At 41.8% G+C, this 20,828-nt stretch overlaps 1 protein-coding gene across 3 annotated transcripts in view; it reads right to left on the bottom strand.

Moving 5' to 3' along the window:
- LOC113036078 (CD166 antigen homolog) overlaps positions 1 to 20,590 on the bottom strand; it is a 49,940-nt gene extending 29,350 nt beyond the window's left edge. For all 3 annotated transcript variants that reach the window (XM_026192128.1, XM_026192129.1, XM_026192127.1), the window contains exon 1: positions 20,269 to 20,590. In XM_026192128.1, the coding sequence (XP_026047913.1) occupies positions 20,269 to 20,329 (61 nt within the window). In that variant the 5' untranslated portion in view covers positions 20,330 to 20,590. The remainder of the gene's footprint in view (positions 1 to 20,268) is intronic.
- Positions 20,591 to 20,828: the final 238 nt, after the last annotated feature.

Genomic DNA, 20,828 nt, shown 5'->3' with positions numbered 1-20,828 from the left:
TACGTAACAGTCAGGTGAATATAATAGAAGTTCTGGATGACACATGGAGATTAAAGCCCTCACAGTTGACCACAAGAGATTGCAAAGGGTGGTTTTTCCACTTTTTAAAAAAACTTTTCATCTACTAAACCAATTACGGATTGAAAAAATAATCAATAAAAAATCTTTGCACTACCAAGGCTATGAGCCGTGCTACAGCACCCTCGACGCCTCCAACAGGTGCAGCAAATTTCAGCCTTCTTAATGAATCTTTGAGAAACAGCGAAACCTGGCAGATCATCAGAATCACCAAGCTGCTTCTGCAGTACTCGTGATGACAGCCCAAGTATGTTGGCTATTCGTTTGCTGACACGAGAGCATTAAGCCAACAACTGGATATTTATGACTTGATGAAATGTTTCAGGGTGAATTCTGAAAAGATACTTTTGGGAGTATCACTAATAAGTAAGACCAGTTTATTTCCTGCCCTGCCACCATACAGTCGCTGCAAACGACACTTTGCTTGTGAATATGCCGGTGCATTTGTGTCGACTGTAGCATGCTTGTTATCACATCATCGCTGCTTTTGTCAGGAAGGAACAGCGTTTGAGGTTGTTCTGCTGCTGTGGCGCCTTTGATTTGTTAGTAAATTGCTGCTGATGGGTGCATTTTTATCATCGATGTCTACAATGTCCTTTGAGCTTCTCCACGTGTGCCTAGTTTATTTTCTGTATGTTGTCTGAAATGATTATGCTTTCAAAGATCAACATTTTTTTTAGCATTAACTATATGGAAAATTTTGCTGGTTCAAACTGGCGTGCTAACACGTTCCAATTTCTTCTTTTGTCCAAAACGCACCAATTTAGTTTACAATACCACGACACAAAGAAGATGATTGGTGTAATTATTTTCTTGAAGACAGCTTTAATGATTCCATCGGCAATGTGTCACAGCACTCATCTAACGTTACCACATTTGTCAAAATAGTTGCGCATTTTCTGTTGGCCATCTAATGATCTAATCAAGTGATTATGTAGCTGTACATCTGACAGTTGTTCAAAAAAAAGAGGCTCTCATAAACCAGACTACAATAAAAATAGATAAAAAAAAACCCTCACATTTACCCAGCCACTGAGCAGAGCCATGTTTGTCACTTGAGAGCAAAATAAGCCTGTGCTCTGCTGAGGAGGAGGATGGACAGCAAATGGAGAATTATGTAGAGTGTGCAACACACGGTATTATTAGTCCGAGTCTATTAAGCCTAATGGCTCCCCTCCTTCACCTCAGCAGCATGAAAACATCTTTTAGGCCACTGTGCTCTAAAAACCAACAAAAGCACTAATGCTTGGCAAACAAAACAGCCGATTGAAGAATTCATGATAAATCTGGAAATCTCTGCAGTAGATCGAGAGAGGTCTTCAAAACATAAGAATGCACAGATGATGAGCTGACCTGAAAGCTTCAAGGCTCTGGCTCCTTTTTTATTATTATTATCATCGTCATTATTCACATTATTGAAAAAAAAAAAAAAAAAACCCGCAAAGTTCACCATCATTACTCATTATCCAGTGACATCAATGACTATTAGATAGAAAGATAAAGAAATGCAAGAGCGTTCGCTACACAAAACATCATCAAAATAAAGATTAAACTGTTCAAGGGTGACATACAGGTTTAACCTAAGCAAGTTCATAAGTCTACTCCATCTGTGACGTGCGAAAGATGAGAATGCAGCTTGGATTATGGAGTATATTGGAATATTAAGTGTACTGTGAAACTGGACTGTAAGCTATATTGCTCAGTCTTAAACGGATAAATAAAATAAAAGAATTATAGAAGCCTTCTAATCTTAGCAGCACTGCGATAATGGCACATGACCACATCACTGGCTTAGAAGTTACAGCTTCTGAAAATAATACAGTCTGGAATTAATTCAGAAAGGTGACAAACAGATATAAAAGATCTATTAAGAGTTCGGCAATTAACCTGAAAATTATAAGAGATCAGCCTTTTTGAAGCTGCAGCCTGCATGCCAACAGAGAATAACATCAGGTCACTGGCGGTGGCCAAGTGTCATGGCTGTGTTTTGCAGGTGGATCTTTTGTCTCTTGGCTAACCTGATTTACACTCCTTTCCTGCCAGATATACAGTGTAGCTTCCACGGTGAAGCATATTTATTCTCTACAGAGACATATAGTCAGCTTTCTCTCCCCCTCAAGCAAAGAAAACAATGTTCAGCTGCTGCTTCATGTGTGGTCAACAGACACCCACAGAACACAGCAGGCGGGAACAGGGCTAATGCATTGCCTGCAGTCTCACCTGTCGAGTCCCCATTGTTCCCTTATGACTAAAAATGCTGGCTCCATTTTCTCTGGTTTCAAATTTGTCCTGAGGAGGCCCCGGTACCTGTGCAGGCCTGCTGCTGAGGGATCAGGTTGCTGCCTCTGCCTCTCATCAGGGATCGAGGCGAGAGAACAAAGGAAGAGACGAGGGCCCAAGAAGGAGGGAAAGATTTATTTTGTTTTCAGGTGTTTTAATCCACTTGTGTAATTAACGACTGGCTCCCTAAAGAAGCACCACGCTGCTGAAGAAAAACCTTTCATGTTATAGATCTTCGATCTTTTAAAGCTGCACAAAGAAGGTGATTGTAGCCACCTCTAACTCCTAATTTAATGCTTCAAATTAGCATTTGGTCTTTTTTGGAGCTGTGATGACAGAGCTGAGCGCTAAAGTAGAAGCTAACACAAGAAGCTACAACAGGTTTTCAGTGCACAAATACATACAAATTAAATACTGAAATTTGAGACTTTTCAATGGCTTGTTGGCCAAACATGAAGCCATAATGCATGTCTTTTACTTGCATGAACAATGGTCTAGTGGTCCAACCCTGTGACTTCTTTTAACTGAGATAACCAGCTATAGTCACCTATGTGGCATCCAGCTGTCAGGCAAAGCACGATGGAAACTTGAACCCTTAATATAAAAGTGATCACCCCACTTTGCTCCACCATGAATAGCTTCAAAAGATCAAAACAGCATTTTTGTGTGTCCCATGCTGTAAAAACTCCTGCGAGTCTCAAGTGGCCGTTTGAGGAACTGCAATTGTTGGCGCTTCCTCAATGGGTTATTTTTTTTAGCCCTGGAGTTGCAGCTAACAGCCAACACTCTTTATTTACAGATGTTATTAGTTTGGAGATTTGGTTGTTATGTTTGTTTGTTTTGTTCGCTCTTCGAATTGACTCTAAGTGGGCGGGAGTCAGCTGGAAAATGATGACGGCAAATATTTACACACAGGTTTGAGCAAGCTTTAAATGAAAATGTCACACATGCTACATCTGCTGTCCTGATGATTCAGCTCTAATTGCTAAACTCCAAAAACATTTGTAATTTTAATCATTTCAGTCAATCAATCATGAAATATTATATTACCAGCAGTAACCGAGTGGGAAAAAAAGAATTTGCATTGTGGAAGTTAATTTAAGAGTGCCACCTTCTGGGTAAACACCACACGAGTCGTATCATGTCTTGCTTGCTCGTGCTTCCTACAATTCCCGGAATACCTGTTGATAATCCTCAGAGAACAGGTGCAAACACTCTGCACCAGCTGCGGGTTATTCGTGTAGGTGGAACAAATAGCAGCGTGAGCGCCGAAATAATTAGCCCAGAGGACGACGCGAGTCCTGCTCCACATCTCAAAACGCAGGTTGCCTTGTGACTGCATTGCATTCTGGTCCATTAAGGACAATTGTTTTTACTCTGTTTCACTCTGTTTAACTAATGAAGACAGTGTGTGATAGTGAGGGAGTGAAAAAGGGGAGCATATTTCCTGTTGATGTCTCAGACAACAAAAGTTTTCCATTAAATCATTAAATTAAAGTGAGTGCGGTGGAAAACGCGCGGTGTGTTGTCGCACTCTGTGTTTGACCTGTGATCCAGTTAACGAGAAAAACATTGAACTGAGCAGCAAAACAGACAAAAGACAGCCAGAACCAAGTGCACGATGTCGGGAGTTCTGCACAATATAAGCACATATATTACAGGACAAATCAGACTTTTTGCATCATTATTAATCAACTATTGAGCTTTGAAGCTGGTTGATGAGAGACGTAAAGATTTACACCATACAAAGAAAAAAATAAACATGAGGAAACTGCAGCACATTCTTGCATTTTTCCCTTTGATTAGTCAGTGAGTTTAATATGAGAATCTAAAAGAGAAGCATTGTCATATATTTAAATTAATTATGGTCAAGTTACTCTAAAATGCCGTCTCATTCGAGCACCAGTGACAGCACAATCAAAGCAGATGATCCAGCTTTGATTTAGCTTAAATTGCTCTCCTAACCTTCAGTGAAGACCTGTAACAAAACTAATATCTGGGTTACAAAAAAAAAAGAGTTCTTGTTGGTACTGGGAGTTGAAAGGCACATAAATGTTTCTAGAAGGCTCAAAGACATTATGAAGGAAAACATAGGCACCTTTTTATATAGCATATCTGTGACACATGACTCCCATTATTGGCAGTGTCAGAGTCATTTTTCTCAGCGCGAGGCAGATTGCAAAGATAAAAGCACATTACAAGAGTGGTGATTATCACTCTAAACGACTTGCCATAAGGTTGCCTAGAAATTGATCTTGTGGCGTGATCGTTAGTCTTTGAAATGTTCTCCTCTACACACTCGACCACACGAGCGTCCGTAAAAACCTCTTAAAAAATGTCATAAATTGCGTCAGCTGACGAGCTGCATGGGTACGGGGAGTGCTCTTAAGACTGCAGCGGGCTCGAGCGAACGGGTGGTAAGTGCACTCAGAAATCACATCCATTATGTTGTGAATTATGTATTTGAGGGGCGCAGGCCACGGGACCTGAGGGGAGAAGTGGTTGTGAGTTGCCTGCGGGCAGACTTGGGGCAGATCAGAAGAGAGCTCACTGTCCTGACTCCAAACATCCGCCATCAACTCCCATTAATGACGTACCATTAAAGGCAACATTAGGCCATTAACAAAGCACGGCCTCAACGCTTGCTACTTATCCATTAACCCCTCCTAATGCAACTCGGTGCCTAACATTTTGGCAATGACTTCATTCTTCTGTTTCCGGAAGAGCTTACATTAGCTCACCCAAGGGTCTGGCTTTGTGAATGAACAGACTGGATTTTTTATGTTCCCCGTCAGCAGGAGACACTATCAGAAGCCCTAATAGATCGCCAAGTCTCGACCCTGTCACGATGACCGTGTTTCTCAGGCAAGAAGTTTAAAAACTCCATCACCGTGAGGATATTAAAGTCCTCCACCGCACAACCTCTCTCCTCTCTCTGCTTTCAAAGTCATTTTCCTAAAAATAGACATGGCCTGCAAGCAAGTTTGCCGGACAAAAGGGATTATCGTATCATTTCTACCCATTAAAATGGAAAACTGGCCATTTCCGACCTGAATCTGTCTGCCATACAGATAAAGCTTATTTTAATTAGGGTTGTGACATGTGGAAATGATCGCACAACACCTCGAAGGCATTTGAAGAGGCGTAGGGTCAAAGTGAAGCATAAAACCTTTAAAAAAAGGAAAAGAATTGCATTTAAACACATTTAAGACTCGAAAATGAACTGTTCCTACAGTGAAGTTCAACATTCAGTTTTTCATTTAAAAACACAGCAGAAATGTAAGAGTTTATTTCAAATGTTGCTTTTGTGTAGCGCGCACCAAGGCTGAAGTCTGTTAACTCTCAATCCAGGCAGTTCAGACGTGTGATTAGAAACTAGTCATTCATTTTTAATTATTTCTGAGCCATTTAAATGTGATAACATTCTCATATGCCAAGGAGCCTTCAAACTTCATTAAACTGAAGGATCCTACAAGCATTATTGAATTTGTCCTGCTCGCTCATGCCTAATGATGAGCTTGCATCCACATGCAACAACTCTGCTCCTAATCACACAGGCTTTGAATTTAAGTTGGCTAATCGTGCACTTGCTGAAACACTAATAAGAGTCTTTCTATTTTATTGGCCTAAAGTTGCGCTTCGTTTCAAATCCAAAGACTTTTTTTAAAATCTCTTGTTTCTTGCTAGTTGTTGGTCCCTTCCGTGCTGAAACACGTGGTAGTTTTACAGGTGAAACCCATGTATGGTAAAGAATCCCACATTTACGCTGTGGCTAAGTAGTAGAAATAACATGAGAGGTAACATATGTCCTGAAAACACCATCTGCAGTTGCTGATTTTCAGCAACTCCTGCTACACTCCTGAATCTATCGCAGCTGTGATAACAGGTATCTGATCACATGGTTCTTACGGTTACATGCTATTTCGCCTGCGTTTGAGATGAGGCCTGGATAAGCGGACGCGGTTTCTCCGAGGGTAGGATTTGCTTTTAGAAAACTTTATTTTTAGCCCATTTAATTAAAATTACAGCCCTTCTTCCCCTCTAGCGCTCACAGGAAAGTATAATCAGCCCAATTAAGGCTTCAAAATATAGTCACACGGATAATTAAATAAATGTTTACAGTCTAATAAAACAGATTTAAGCTTTAAAGGGGTGAAGTGATGGAGGCAGCAGTGAGTAGCTCTTCACATTAATGAGTAGAGCGAGCTTTGAATTTACTGACAAGTCTGAACTGATATCTGCAAATCTAAGCGCAAGGAATGAATCCTCAAGTTCTTAAAACGTCCTCGATTTTTCACCCCTTCCGAGTGAGAGGTGTTAAGAGGGAGCTTTAAAATATTCCCGACACATTCAAAACAACCTTCTTGACATCAAAGCGCTCGTCGTTTCACCAGGTCTCTTCAAGAGGTATCACATCAGACAGGAGGTATCAGGTTTTTTTTGCATACTGGCCATAAACCTGCCAGCTTCGCTCGCCTCAAGCAACTGAGCCAACTAGAGCAGGACTGACTTGTAGGGTAAGTGTCTGCTGTCTGGACTGGAGGCAGAACATCATTTGTAATCAGTTTTATTAATAGCATAAAAAGGTCCTCTGGAGTAACAGCATGCTGCAACGGAGGGGGGGAAAAGGAAGCCAGGCTGGTTCTGGGACAGGTGGCCAATTGAGTGAATACCAGTTGGCAATAGCGGTAAATAGTTGGCAATTTTGATAGGCAAGTCACTGTTTGTGTGATTAGTCAAGTTAAAATCTGCTTCCAGCATTGAAGGTTAAGGACTTGCTGCTTTTCTCAGTTTTATGTACATGTAAATCGAATATCTTTGGTGGAGAAACACGCAATCTAAAGATGTCACCTTGAGCTCTGGAAATGTCAGTTTTTAACATTTTCTTCAATCTTATTAATCAAAAAAAAAGGAAAATTCACAAAACATCTAGTAGTGATGTGACATTTTCTAACAGTCACTTAGCCCTGGCCAGGGCTTAAATCAGGACTACAGCTACTACTCATTGTTACAATCAAATTATGCTTTTTTAATTAGATTTGTTATTATAACAATTGTTTTGTCCATGAAATGTCAAAAAAAAAGCAACTTTACTATAATATGAAAGAAAAGGGAGCACTGGTATTAAATATGAATTATCAAAGTAGATCGTTTTTAAATTTCTGCCAGTGAGCTAAGTCAATTCACAACTTCCCTCTGTTTTGTTTCGCTGTGAATAAATATCCTTTTGGCTTTGGAGTGTTGGCTCATCGAACAAAAACAGCGTTTTGGGCTCTGGGAGCATGTGAGGTTCTTTTGCCTTTTTATTGCGACGCATATTAATGATGAAATCACCAATGCAGCTCTCACTAATACTCATGTTCAGCAAATTACATATGCAAACCGATATAACCCAACTGGAGGGTCAAGATGGAAACATCCACTGAGTCATCAGACTAAAAGCATCCTCATTCTAGTAATTAATTCAGTGAATTATGATCTTTTTTATTATTATTTTGAATTATTACCCCAGCTGGCTGCTTCAGATTCCACTATTTACACAACTGCAATCAGCTTTTGTTCAAGTACCCGCCTGCCTGACTGCCTGTCCCACAAGTGCTCCCTCTCCTCTAAAAGCAGCCCCACCCAGTCCCAGCCCCCACACCTCCCTGAGCAGGAAATCCTTTGAACATTTGTAGCCCATTGATCCTGTGGGAGCAGTTGTGTTTACTATTATGCCATCTGTATGACCATATTACAGTTTCAGGTGGTGCCTGAGGATACCAATCAAACCTGCTGCCACAACACACCCCTCTTGAAGCATCCTGGCAACAAACCACACACAGCCTCTCATGGGAGCAGTGAAAAAAAATTTTAAAAAGAAGAGGGGAGACAAATCAGGCCAGGAATCATACCTTTTCTACGTGGGTAAACAAGAATGCATCCACTTATCGATCTTAAAGTGCCTCATTAGATGCTGCATGAGGCATGGCCTAATATTTTCCCAACTCAAAATGCATGATGAATAGAAATATGTGCAGTGCTTTTATTATTGCATGAATTTAATTCACGCCACCTACTTTTCCGTATCAATAATGTATGTCTTGTTACGCTGTAAACAACAGAAAATATTAACAGGTAGGTATTTCCATTTGTTCGGCAGATGGTTTTTGTAGCTTTCATCTCTGGTAATTGCCGCGGTAAGGCTGATACTTTTATATTAGTTGGGCAAAGAGTCGTGTATGCTGTTGTGCACTCATAATGACAGAACTGACCTTCTAACCCTTCATTGTGAAACAGAGCAAGCAGTGTTCCCCATTCCAATGAGCCAAACAGCCTGGTTGGTATTAAGAGGGCATGACGGTTTCAACTTGTGTCCTGCTTCAGGTTTTGACTCTAGGGGGGTCGTAAAGCCTCTGCTGGCTAAATAGGGCGGAGAGCAGTGGGAGGAATATATGGAATGCAGATAATACATACAAAGGATTATGTACCTGTTTGCACATCAAGTCTGTGTGGTTTCACGTTTAATACCCCTGGACCAACGTTCACTTTGATGGAGGACTGTGAAAAGCTGGAGATTAGCATTATATGCAAAAAATTCACCTACATTCAAAATGCATTTTATCTTTTGTCAACGCAAGGTCACCATTAGTGTTATACTTCTTTTTTGTTGTTGTCTAAAGACACAAAAGATAAAACTGTCACAACAAGCCACATCTGATTCTTTTGTTTGTGCCTTTTGTTTCTATGAGATGAGATAACCGCTCTTAGTTGATGTAATTCAGTATATGTCACAGTCATCTTGGTTACAAAGGACCTTTAAGGCATAATAATTTCATTAGCGGTGGCTATTACATTTTCTTCTTCCATCATGGCATGAGGAGAAGCTATACATCAAGCTAAGTGCTTTTAACCATCCACCCTACGGTTGCAGTGCTTCCCACCCAACCTCACTCTGTTTCTTGTCCTGTGCGGTACATCCCAAACAAGCGCATAAAAAAGCCCTGCAGATCTGTCAGATAGTGAGATGTACTGGCAGCAGCGAGACATCCCGCTTCACAAAAAAAAAACCCCTGTCAATAAGCAAAAATGTGCCAACACTTCTTCTGCTACTGAAAGGTGTTCAAAATATGAGCAATGTGGCCCGGAGAGCTCATGAACAAAAGTCTCCATGGGAATGTTGTGCACAGACTATCCCCCTTCAAGCAAAGTGAGTCAACACACTGTTCAGTAAGACCTCCAAAGCCATGTGCTGCTTCTGCTTCACGGCCAGACAAAAACAAGGTTTCGGGGGTGAAGGCTTCCCTTGAAGTCCAAAAAATGATTTAAAACTGAACAAAAACACCGGGCTTGTCTGTACGTTGCTTCGCCATTCAGTCCTGATATATAGAGAAGGCTGCTGACTTTCACCATCTAATGTCAAAAATACACGATATCTTTGTCAAATACATTTTGTGTTACATATTCTAACTAGCCCTAACCCTACTGGCCTCTTACGCATCAGCGTGTCTGCTGCCCAGTATGCACCAATCTAAACTGTTGTTTGCATAACATGATCCAGGAAGACAATTCAGAAAAGGTGTTGTGAAATATGTAGTCTTTACAATACTGCAGCACATGTAGCAGAGTAGCATGACAGCTGGTGTGGAAGCAACGGGTACCTGCTAAGTGGTTTATGAAATATGCACAATGTAAAAAAGATAATAACCTGTCTTTTGTCCTCTTCAATATATAGTAACTTCTACTCCAATTATATATATATACTGTATGTATAAAGAATACCCATGCAGGCAGTGATTACTTCCTAACGCTCAGTACTTGCATTGGTCCCAATGAACAAGTATCAGTAAGGCTATTAGGTGGCTTGAACTTTTGATGGCACAATCTTCTCCAATGGACCAATATACAAATGATCTATCTAATACGGTCCTAAAGCCAATATATTTTGACTTTTGACTGAGCAGGAAATGGGAAATTACTCATACACTATATGGACAAAAATACTGGGCTCCCTTCACACTACACCTGCAGAAGCTGCTCAGCCGTGGAAACCCATGCCACGAAGCTCGCGGTTTCTGATGTTAATGCCAGAAGAAGTCAGCAGAGCGCTGGCGCCTTTTACGCGCCATGTGGCTCAGCACCACTTTGTGCCTGAGTTGCTGTGGTTCCTAAATGCTTCCATTTAGCAGTGATACCACTTAATATCTAGGGGGGGGGGGAAGAGATTTCACAAACTGACTTGTTGGTGACATCTTATTACAGTACAATCGTTGAATTCAGTGAGCTCTTTTGAATGACTCAATCTTATAAATGATTGTAGAGGCAGACTGCATGGCCAGGTGCTTGATTTTATACACCTGTGGTTATGAGGCTAAAAACACAAAACAATTAAAAGATTAAGTGCAGCCCAATGCTTTTGTGCATGTAGTGTCTCTTTGGTGAATCCTTTCCTTTCTTTAATGCGCCAACATCAGCAAAGGGTGTTGACAAGTATATAAAGAACTATTATTTGTGCTAAACACCTGCTGGTATTGTTACTATGAGCATCGACGTATGTTGATGTATTTGGGCTAAAGCACTTCTAAGCTTCGTAAAGGCTGACAAAAAGAAAAGGCCTTTACTGTCTTCAGTTGTTGGTAATATAAAGAACATGCATATTAGGCGACGTAATGACCTGTGACGAAAAAATGCATTACACAAGAGACATCACAAAAAGAAATATAGCCATTCAACCATGATATCTATACAAATGCTGCCCCAAGGAGAAAGGTAACAAAGTTGTCCAATTATTAGAAAGCCACTGGGAAATATTGTAGTCTGAACCAATACGCCTGTAAAAAGAAACTCTGGCTGTGATGTTGTCTTGGTTTAGCGCATCCATAGGTGGTGGCTCTGTTTATAAATCAGCATGCTCTGGCAAGCCCTTCACAATAAGACAATCAAACCTGAGATTTTCATGAAAAGGAGTCGAAAATCCATTCAGCTTCAACCAAAACATCCCAAACCTACATTCTTAGCTTTTATTTTCAGCTCTCAATTTTTTATTTATTTCCTTTTATAATTTTTTTTGCTGTTTGACCCTGAACATTTAAATGAGATCTTGGCATCATTAAAAGAGGAAATGATGTATTATCTCTTCTATAGCTTCTACTTGTATGATGGAGGGCAGGAATGGCAGGGTAATGGTTTCTGGCATCTTCATTATTCAAAATTACACACTTCAAAGCTCATTTAGCAACATCCTCATTCTATAGGCTAGCCAGCAATAGCAGTAATGCAAATTTTTATGTGACAAGGGCCAGTGTTAACAAGCTAATAGTGAGTTTACTATTAAATATCCCTGCTGTTTTCCATTGTTACCACTTTACAGCAAAGCCACAGTAAAATTAAAAGTGATACATGCAGAGAATTTAGCATTTAGAGGATAAGTCAAGTCAATTATATGTATTTAAACTGTACCAGTGGGATATTTAATGCTTTGAAATTCTCTCCAGCAACACAAGGCTACTTGACCTCTTAAGTCGTCCCATTAGAAAATTAAGTACTGCATCCAATTACCAGACAAGCATCTCTTCACCTTCCTTGTAAGGTCTGGCAGCAGAACAGCCAAATACTTAACAGCAAAGCAGAGCATTTTATCACGAAGCATCTAACACATCAACAAGTCATGCATCAGCGAAAGCATCGCTTGAGGGGTAGCTGCCACGCAAAAACCCACCACTTGACTCCTATGAATAAAAATTGAAGCTGAATGTCAGGAAACATTGCTGCAATTGCAGATGCATTAACAAAAAAAACAGCTTTGAGTAACATACTGTAATCTGGTGTGAGGATTACAGTTTTTCTAACCTTTTCCAGGCAGCTGCACATTAGGAGATGCATGCCCAGGGGTCCAAATACAAGTCTCAACTGGAACACATACTAGAATGAAAGAAGGTCTCAACTTTAGAAGGGAAATCACAAGTTCCTCATTTCATGGACTGATTTATGTTTTTAGGATTTCCCTTTATTTTATTTTATTTTTTTTATAATTCAGCATATAATTTCAGTAAACAGTTTGAAATGTTTATCTTCCATGTTTAGCTAATTACTTCAGTTTGTCTAATTACTTTTCAAGTGTTAAACTACCTCAGGTTTCAGCTTGGCAGCCTCGATGTGCATTTGACAAATCAGAGTAACATTAAGAGGATTTCTGAATCTTTGTGCACTGGAACCTTTCTCATCAAGCATACGTTAGTTCTCAGGCACCGCAAAGCCAAACTTAGCTGCAGTTCTCGATATCAGTAAGGATGTGGTTACGCTGATACCATTCAAAAATCGAATTGGTTAACTCTTCTAAGAGGTGCTGTTTGAGTTGCTGTTGCCTGTCCAGTGTTGCTACACCTCTGCAAACTGCTTTTCAGCCCTATTTCATACGAGATCCTCTGTTCAAGCTGGTTCTGACTTAATCAGTGTTGTATCTGTTATCTACTCCACATATGCAGGTGGAAAGGAGGGGAGGTCCCAGAACAGTGCCAGGATGGTTGCCGAGTAGCCTACTAACATTACTATGAAATATAACCATATTAACATTAACATTAGCTGCTGTCTCAGAATGACATAACACAATGATACTTTTTTGGATGAACAAATCTGGATGCTGGTATTTGCTTGTGCTGCTGCTTTGCTAAATTGGAAGTATTTACTCGTTGGGTATGAAAAACATGTTAGCATGTATGTTTTTACTTTTACTATCACCCATCTCTTACGGGGTCACCTAGTCACCTACTTCTGCGTTTAGTTTTTCCTGTGCTTGTGGCCATATTCCGTCTTCTTCAGGACAATGTACACCTTGTAGACCTATGCTGCCCCCTTCAGCTCTAGAACAATTGCAGCCTTGGTATGTGTACTGCCTGTGGTACCTACAGTAGCTTATGGTAACATCTCCTAATATGGTTGTTCTATATCCGCGGTAATACTGGTATATATTTTTTATATGATATAAAAATATCTTATTGCTATAGCTATGTGTTTATGTTTCTTAGTGTGCAGAACAAGAAGACAAGCCCGGGCATGTCTGAGAGCGAGAGGGATGTGTCCGCTGCTGTTGAGCAACATCATCGAACAGAGCACAGTGCTTTCCAAATGTGCGAAAATGTTCCGGTTAAACGTGGAAACAACAAACCTGTTTCACCACTCCAGGCAAAAACACATTATCAAAGGCAAGCCAGTCTATAAAGGAGGGGAGCGACCCAAAACTAAACAAATAACTCCACCGAGTGTCACCGGAGCACTCATTGTACTGCTTCAGTGACACTACATCAGTCTGCTCCACTGCTCTTCCTGTGAGAGGAAAAGCAATCAGTGGATTGAAATTACTGATGCATTGACACGGTGGAAAAGCAGCTGGTTAAAAAGGTCAGCCTAAGATTATTATATGACACTATTGTACAGGTCCTGATGAGTTACAAGGTTAAATTACTTTAGTCATTGTTAAACAAGAGTATTAAGAGGTTATTTTATACTTTTACTGAAAATTTCCAGAGAAACACTAGCTAGGCTACATTTGACTCATGCTGTGTCACTGGATGTTGTTGCTATATTGCTGCTGCTTCTGGCACCTTGTTTTAGTAAATTCACAGTTTGAATCGCGCAGTTAATATCAGGATCCCACTGCAAAAGAAGGATGGAAAATGATCCTCATTTACTTACACTTATTAAACATTTACAACATTTTTCCCTATCTCATCAGAAGTATTTTTCCTGAAATATCGTGATATAAGTTTGAGCCTGTATCGGCCACCGCTAACCCCTACGAAATAGTGCGAGCCGAAATCCTCCAAAGAAGATCTTTACAGAGATACCGACCATTTTTAAGAACAACCTGAAAATTCTTTCATTTAAAGAGTAAGGTACTCATCTTAGAAGCATGTGGTACACTGTTATAAAAGGTCCATGGTAGTCATCAGTGTATTGACTCATTGGTGACTCAGAAAGATCTGCCAGTCGTTTAATTTTCCTGTTGTTTGATATTAAACACTGTCAGAATGATGGGCTTTTAATTCCAATCACAGATATGCTGTTGCTATCCTCTGTGAAAGGAAGTCGTCCCTGAATGGGAACTCCTGTCTCCTTACAAGTTCAGCCATAGCAGCATGTAATCAAAGATAGCTTCAGGCACTGCAGACTGCTGCTGCAGTCTATGAAGGGAGGATGGTGGACATCAGCACAACACAAAGAAACAGCTTTTAAGATGGCGAGAATGTGAATACTGAGGTCAAATGCAGACAAAACCTCCCTGTTGAGTCCCAAGGGTGGAACGTAACCGGGAGCAGTGCAATGTTTCATGACTGGAAAACTGCTAAACAGCGTCGGAATGAATAGAGTAACTTCTCAGTATTGCAAAAGAGCTTTGGAGCCAACAGAGGGTGATTCAGAAATAAATGGGAAGACAAAACTCTGTGTCGTTTTATTAGTGGCCCGAGGCTTGGAATGAATGTTTCACCTTTAGCACAAAAGCTGTGTCAACCTGTCTGGCTCCCTTGAACCGCAGACAAAGAAAAAATATAGGTTTGATATAACAGAAGCCTTCTATCTTGCTCAGTGTCTCTTGTATATATAGAAAGAAGCAATGAGGTTTTATGAGAGTGCAGGCATAAATATCAGAGGTCCATCACTGACCCCCTTTTAAGGGCAGGAGGGACATCCTGCTACTGGTAGCACCCATGTGGTGAGACTCTGCTGTCAGTGGTGCTGTGGCTTTGTCTTTCTTTTACCTACAGGATAAATTTGAATAAGGAAAAAGTAGCCCATTAAATGTAATCTACAAAAAAACAAAGGACACATAAGCAGCCACCATGTGGCTTCCCTATATATGTGTCCCTTTGTGGTATTCCTAAAACCGAGGTCAGCTCATTAACATCACAGTTAATGGGAGAGGGGGTGCCACTCAAAGAATTCATTAAAACAGAGCAATAACGCTAATGGAGGATTTGAACAAAGATCCAGGCCCTGTTAAAGATGGGTGTGGCCACAGGCTTTTCAAATGGAGGGGAGACGCTTCCCCCCAGTCAGGTTGCACATGTGAAGTGCTGGGACCGACAGCAGCAACTCTGTGCCCTCTCTGAGGGGTGTGTGCTGTTCCATATTAATGACAAAGACAGCAGCGGGAGCAAGAAGTCGCTATCATACACTCATTTGTTTAAAAAGAGCAAGCGTCACAATACAGTCAGTGGGAGACCACAGGAATCCAGTGAAAGCTGAGGGATGCTTCAATGACTAAAGACCGAAACAACCTCACTTTTAGTCCCCGACCCAAGGACCAATCTGGGGTGCCACTCCTTGTTCACCAAAACCACGAGTGGCTTCGTGCACATCAATGGGGGCTTTCCTGCATAAATAAGGAAGAAGCACCACTGCATTGCACAGTTATCGCTCTCTCATGTTGTTAAGTCTTCCTTTATAACTGAAACAATGGAACTGTGGTGCCTCTTCTCAGATAACAAATAAACCATTATTTAAACGACAGTGACAAACAAGAGAAAAGGGGGGAAATGAGACATTAATCTGTCTGGTAAAGTATCATAAAGACTCCTCTCACTTTATTTCACTCAGTGTAAGCATGCGAGTTGTAAAGCGGAATGTATAAAAAGTCAATAAAGTGCTAAATTTAAACAATTTTCTGAACCTGAGCAGGTAATTGAAATAAGAAATGGACAACTGAAAAGGCAATTTTGGCTGAGATTATAAAAATGGAATATATCGCACACTCAGGCTCTGAAAGTAGGGCAAGCCAATCACCAAAGTGTAATTAAGATTCACTTGCTGCTGTTTTACTGATAATCCCTTGTGTAAAACTGTCACAGGCGAACAAAAGACCTTTTTCCTCATTGAGTCATTGCCTGAGAGTGATTACTTCTGCCACCCAAGTCCTTTCATTTTCTCAAGGCAAAGCCACTCATACATCTCCCAGCTTGGCCAGTCCAGCAGAGAGGGAATTGCTCTGTCTGACATGTAGGAAGCTCAGCATGTTCACGCACTCACCCATATTTCTCGACGCTGTCGCGCTACATCTAATCTGAAGGTGACGTTTGTTTTGGCAATCACATTTTAGAAGGAATTAAAAGTATTGCAAAAATCTTTAAGTGAATAATAGGACTGCAATTTGAAAAAGTTATCATTAAGCTTAGAGACGGGAACAAGCTGTTCTTGCGGCAACTGTACACACAAACAGGAATCATAAAAAGACCACCCCCCTTCCTCCCCGCACTCCTCCACCTGTTCAGTGTCCTGCTGGGGGCCGAGAGAAACCAGAGTGTGGTTGGAGTGCGCCTCTGTGTGTGTGTGTGTGTGTGTGTGTGTGTGTGTGTGTGTGTGTGTGTGTGTGTGTGTGTGTGTGTGTGTGTGCACCGCTGCAACCCTCTGCGTGAGGGGGGCAGAGCAGACAAAGACCAAAAAGAAATTAGTATTACACTGTTTCTATCGAACTGCACTACATTAGAAATACAAATAGCCGAGCTCTTTTTTGCACCACTGAGCACTAAAGCTCTCGGTGTACTGTATGTGGGTAGGCTCAATGCACCACGCCATATGGTACGGATGCACATTTGTCATAAGCATCGTTTCTCTGGGGACAAGCTAATGCACCGGCCTGGTTTCATAGAAACTGTAACATCCAAAGCCTTTTTTTTTCTTCCTCTCACAGAAGTAGAGCAGGTTAATGATCGCCTTTTATGTGAGCTTTCCTAGTTTAAGATTTGCAATGAAACCCTGCTCTTTGCTCTTTCGTGACACATCAAAGACTCTAACAGCTTTAATTTCATCGTAACCCCGGGTTATTTTAAGTTTCACGCAAAACTTCCATCTTTATTTTTAGTTATTTTGGAATTTAAAACGTCGTTTAAAAAGTTGTGACTGCTTATTCCAGAGAGATCCTCACATTCCCGCTATAAAGGCCTGCTGCCAGGGGCGCTGTTAGGAATTCTGCACCCCCCGTTGGGAAGTGACACTGGCCTCTCCACCATAATGCGGCTCTAATTTACAGTATGACCTCGCCTGTCTAAACGGCCCTCTCTTGTTTGAGGAGCCCTTTTGTTTTGTTTTTTCCCCTCCTCTCCATCAGCAGCAGCAGCAGCTCTGCCTGCTGCTCAAACTTCCACTTCTTATTCTGATCGAGACCCGAAGAGCACATGATGCACACAAACAAGCGCACAGAAACCCAAGTCTCTTGTGTGAACATCTGTCTCTTTCTTATATCTCACTTGCTTTGTGCTTCTTGGGTGAGTAATAGCATCTGCTTCACTTTATACTCAATAAAATGGTCTTTTTCATCCAAAACACAAGAGCACTAACTGTGTGATACCAGAAAAGATTCCACTTCACACTTTGGCTCCACACATACGACTGAGAGTCCTTTTGAGAGACATTATGAGACACCAAATACGGGTTAAGCATCCAGCAGGATAATAACTTATAGATATCTCTTTTGGGACTATTTGAAGCATTCCTATTATAATAAGTGAGATATATTATGGATGAATGGAAGGTTTGCTCCCTTTATTGGCTTAAGATGTTGCCAGTCAGATTACTCCTATATGATGGTCCAAATTAGGCATTTAAATTTAGCAGATTGTCTTCTTTTCCCATGCATTGGCTCTACTTTGATTACAGAATGGGATTATGTTCTCTACATTTGCAAAAACGTGGCCATTTCCAGATTTTGATCAACAAATGGCTCAGCCACTCGAAGAGATTAGGCCTCAAATTGACAGCAAGTGAAGTGCAGATGCAGGATTTCTATTCAAAGCCATGATTCGCTTGAGTTGTCGTCCTTCCCTTCAATGCATCTGAATTTTGCATGAAGGAATACAATACTTTCCAAGTCACAAAGAAATCTCTTTTCAAAGGAGAAACTACCACAAGCAGTCTTCAAACATCGAGAGGAAGCCGCCTATAAACAAGATGAGACGTGCACAAGCGCCCAAATGAACACTTGTACAAAATCTTACATGTATCTCAAACATACAATTAAAGCTGCTTTCTTTCTTTTTTTCTTTCCTCAGGAATTAACATCAAAACGTTCAAGAGACAAGTCCTGACACAACCTAGTTAGAGATGAAAGAAAGGAGAGTGAACCCATCTCCGGTGAAATTGGGTGACCCCTTCACCCCCTCACCCATCCCTCAACAGATTAGTCCATTAGCAAAAAAAAAAAAAAAAGGGGAGAGCCCCACTTGCCTGACAAGTAATACCAGCTGTGGCACGGAGCACTGTCTGTCTGTTCAGGAGGGGAGGTGAGGAGGGTGGCGGCGGTGGTGGTGGGGGAAGGGTGGAGACAAGGCGGTGAACAAAAAACAGATGCATCTTTCTGGAATATTTGTTCCAGGACTAATTCAGGACTCTCTCCCCCCCCTTCTGTTGTGTCTGGTAGCAGCCATGGCGCGGCCTTCAGCGAAGCAAATATAATAAAACACAGGCTTGTTTTTTCATTACAAGTATTGATGCAGTTTTTATTGCAAATCCAAAACTCAATAAACACCTTCAGGCAGATTCTGCTCACACTGAGCAAATTGGCAAAAGAAAACCGGACAAGTTTCGCTTCACCTTTTGCCCTCTCTCCTTCACGCCAACTGTGGTCTAAGCAAACACGCATGTTTTCACCATCACTTGAGGCCACATGTGTAAATACGCAGCAGCGTGGACAACCGTAAAGTCTGCCCTCATTACCCACTCAGAGCACTCTCCTCCAGTGCTCTGAGCACACGGCACTGCAGCGGCACAGCCGTGTAAAAACACTTTAAAAAGCCCATTCGTTTCCTCTCAAACAAACCACCTGAGCTTGACTGATAGGTGCTGTATGGTGTTAATTTACAACAACAGGCGCCACCGTTGTGTGACGAGGTGAAGGGGAGCAGGGTGATATGAGCCACTCCGCCTCTTTCCTACCCAAGGAAGCACTTGAAAGCCTATGGATTTGCCTATGGCCTGGCTGAGTGACACCAACACACGGCGCTGCTACCTGTTGGCGTGACAGAGGAGACTGTATGGAAATCTACAAGCACACTACATACCACGCCCAACATCAAGAGCACGTTCTCAAAAAAAGAATCATCCTTTGTCATGGTTTCATCACCTTGAGGGAGGGAATAGCGAAATCATGAAAATCCAGCTTAGAAAAAACACTGAAAGCACAACAGCTGCACTGAAATCACACAGAAAGTTCCAAATTTCTCTGCTAAAACTTAATCACTTGTGCAAGCCATTACAACTGCCCACATCCCAGTGTAATTACTGGAAGGAGCCTGTCAGAAGTGCTTCCCTCCACCTAACAGACAGCCCATAATTAAAATAAATCATACAGGATGTGAGCCAGCATCATTCTGCTCAGCAGCCCGTGTTAACAGAACACACACACGCACATAAAAAAAGAGACATGGTGGTGGTTATGACATCATGGCTTGAGCACATGTTAACACTGGGTGAGGATGACCACCTCACAATGGGCAGTTTATAGAGAAGAAAAGTCACTTTTAAAGACATGAGCTGAATGCGGAGGACAGTTTTACCTCGAGGTGAGGAGTTGTAGGAAACTACTTAGTAATTAATTTTTTTTTAAACAGATTACATACTTAGGTGGTTCAGAATTTAACACAATGGAGAGAGGAGGTCACGAAGTTTGTGGCTCATAGGAAGCCCATTTAGTTTCTTTTCTTAAAGAAAGGGGACGTGTTAGTAGCCTGGTGAATCACATGCTACTACATAAAACTGTACTGCAGACTACTAACTTATAACTACGAAACACCCACATTCCTGTTTCCTTCTCTCCCCGGGAATGTGATCGATAAGCCCGGGCTGAAGTTTTGGAGGCACCTGCGTGCTGCAGGTACGGGACTTTCCCCTCGTACCTGCGGCTTCCAGCGCCACAGCCGCCCGCTCGGTGAGACAATAGCTTACCTTGGCTGAGAAGCGCGATGAGGAGGAGGGCAGACGCGTAGCCGGCGGACAACAAGTGCATCCTTGCGAGTTTCACAGATCCTCAGTGGGCTCTTCCAGAGGTTTGTTTAAAACGCACACACAGTTTGGTTTGAGTTTTTTTGTTTTGCGTGTTTTTTTGGTGGATTGATCTAAATCGTCCTCGGGAGCCTGGTGCTGCACAGCCGCAGTTTCACTTCTTTTTGGCTCTTGTTCCAGCGTGGCATGTGCTCGCCAACTCGCGCTCGCGTCAGTTCTGGTGGAACAGGTAATTGTGAGGGGCTCGCGGACGAGCGCGAGGGCGGGGGATACTGTCTGCAGCTCCGCCCCTGAGATACCCCCCCCCCCCCCTCCCTTCTCCCTCTTTCCACCCACTCCACCTTCCCCTCCTGAGCCAACCACCCTCCCACCACCACTTCCTCCCTTCCCCTCCAGCAACATCCTCCCTCCCCTCCTCCTCTTCCTCCTCCTCCTTCACCTCCTCCCACACACAAGTGCACCCCACCCCAGCTCTTTCTTTAAGACCCCCCTCATGTCTCCCC

This window comes from Astatotilapia calliptera, chromosome 14 (assembly GCF_900246225.1).
Source record: "Astatotilapia calliptera chromosome 14, fAstCal1.2, whole genome shotgun sequence".
Lineage (NCBI taxonomy): Eukaryota > Metazoa > Chordata > Actinopteri > Cichliformes > Cichlidae > Astatotilapia > Astatotilapia calliptera.
Note: the sequence above shows the minus strand (reverse complement) of the source record. Positions and strands in the feature narration are given on the sequence as shown.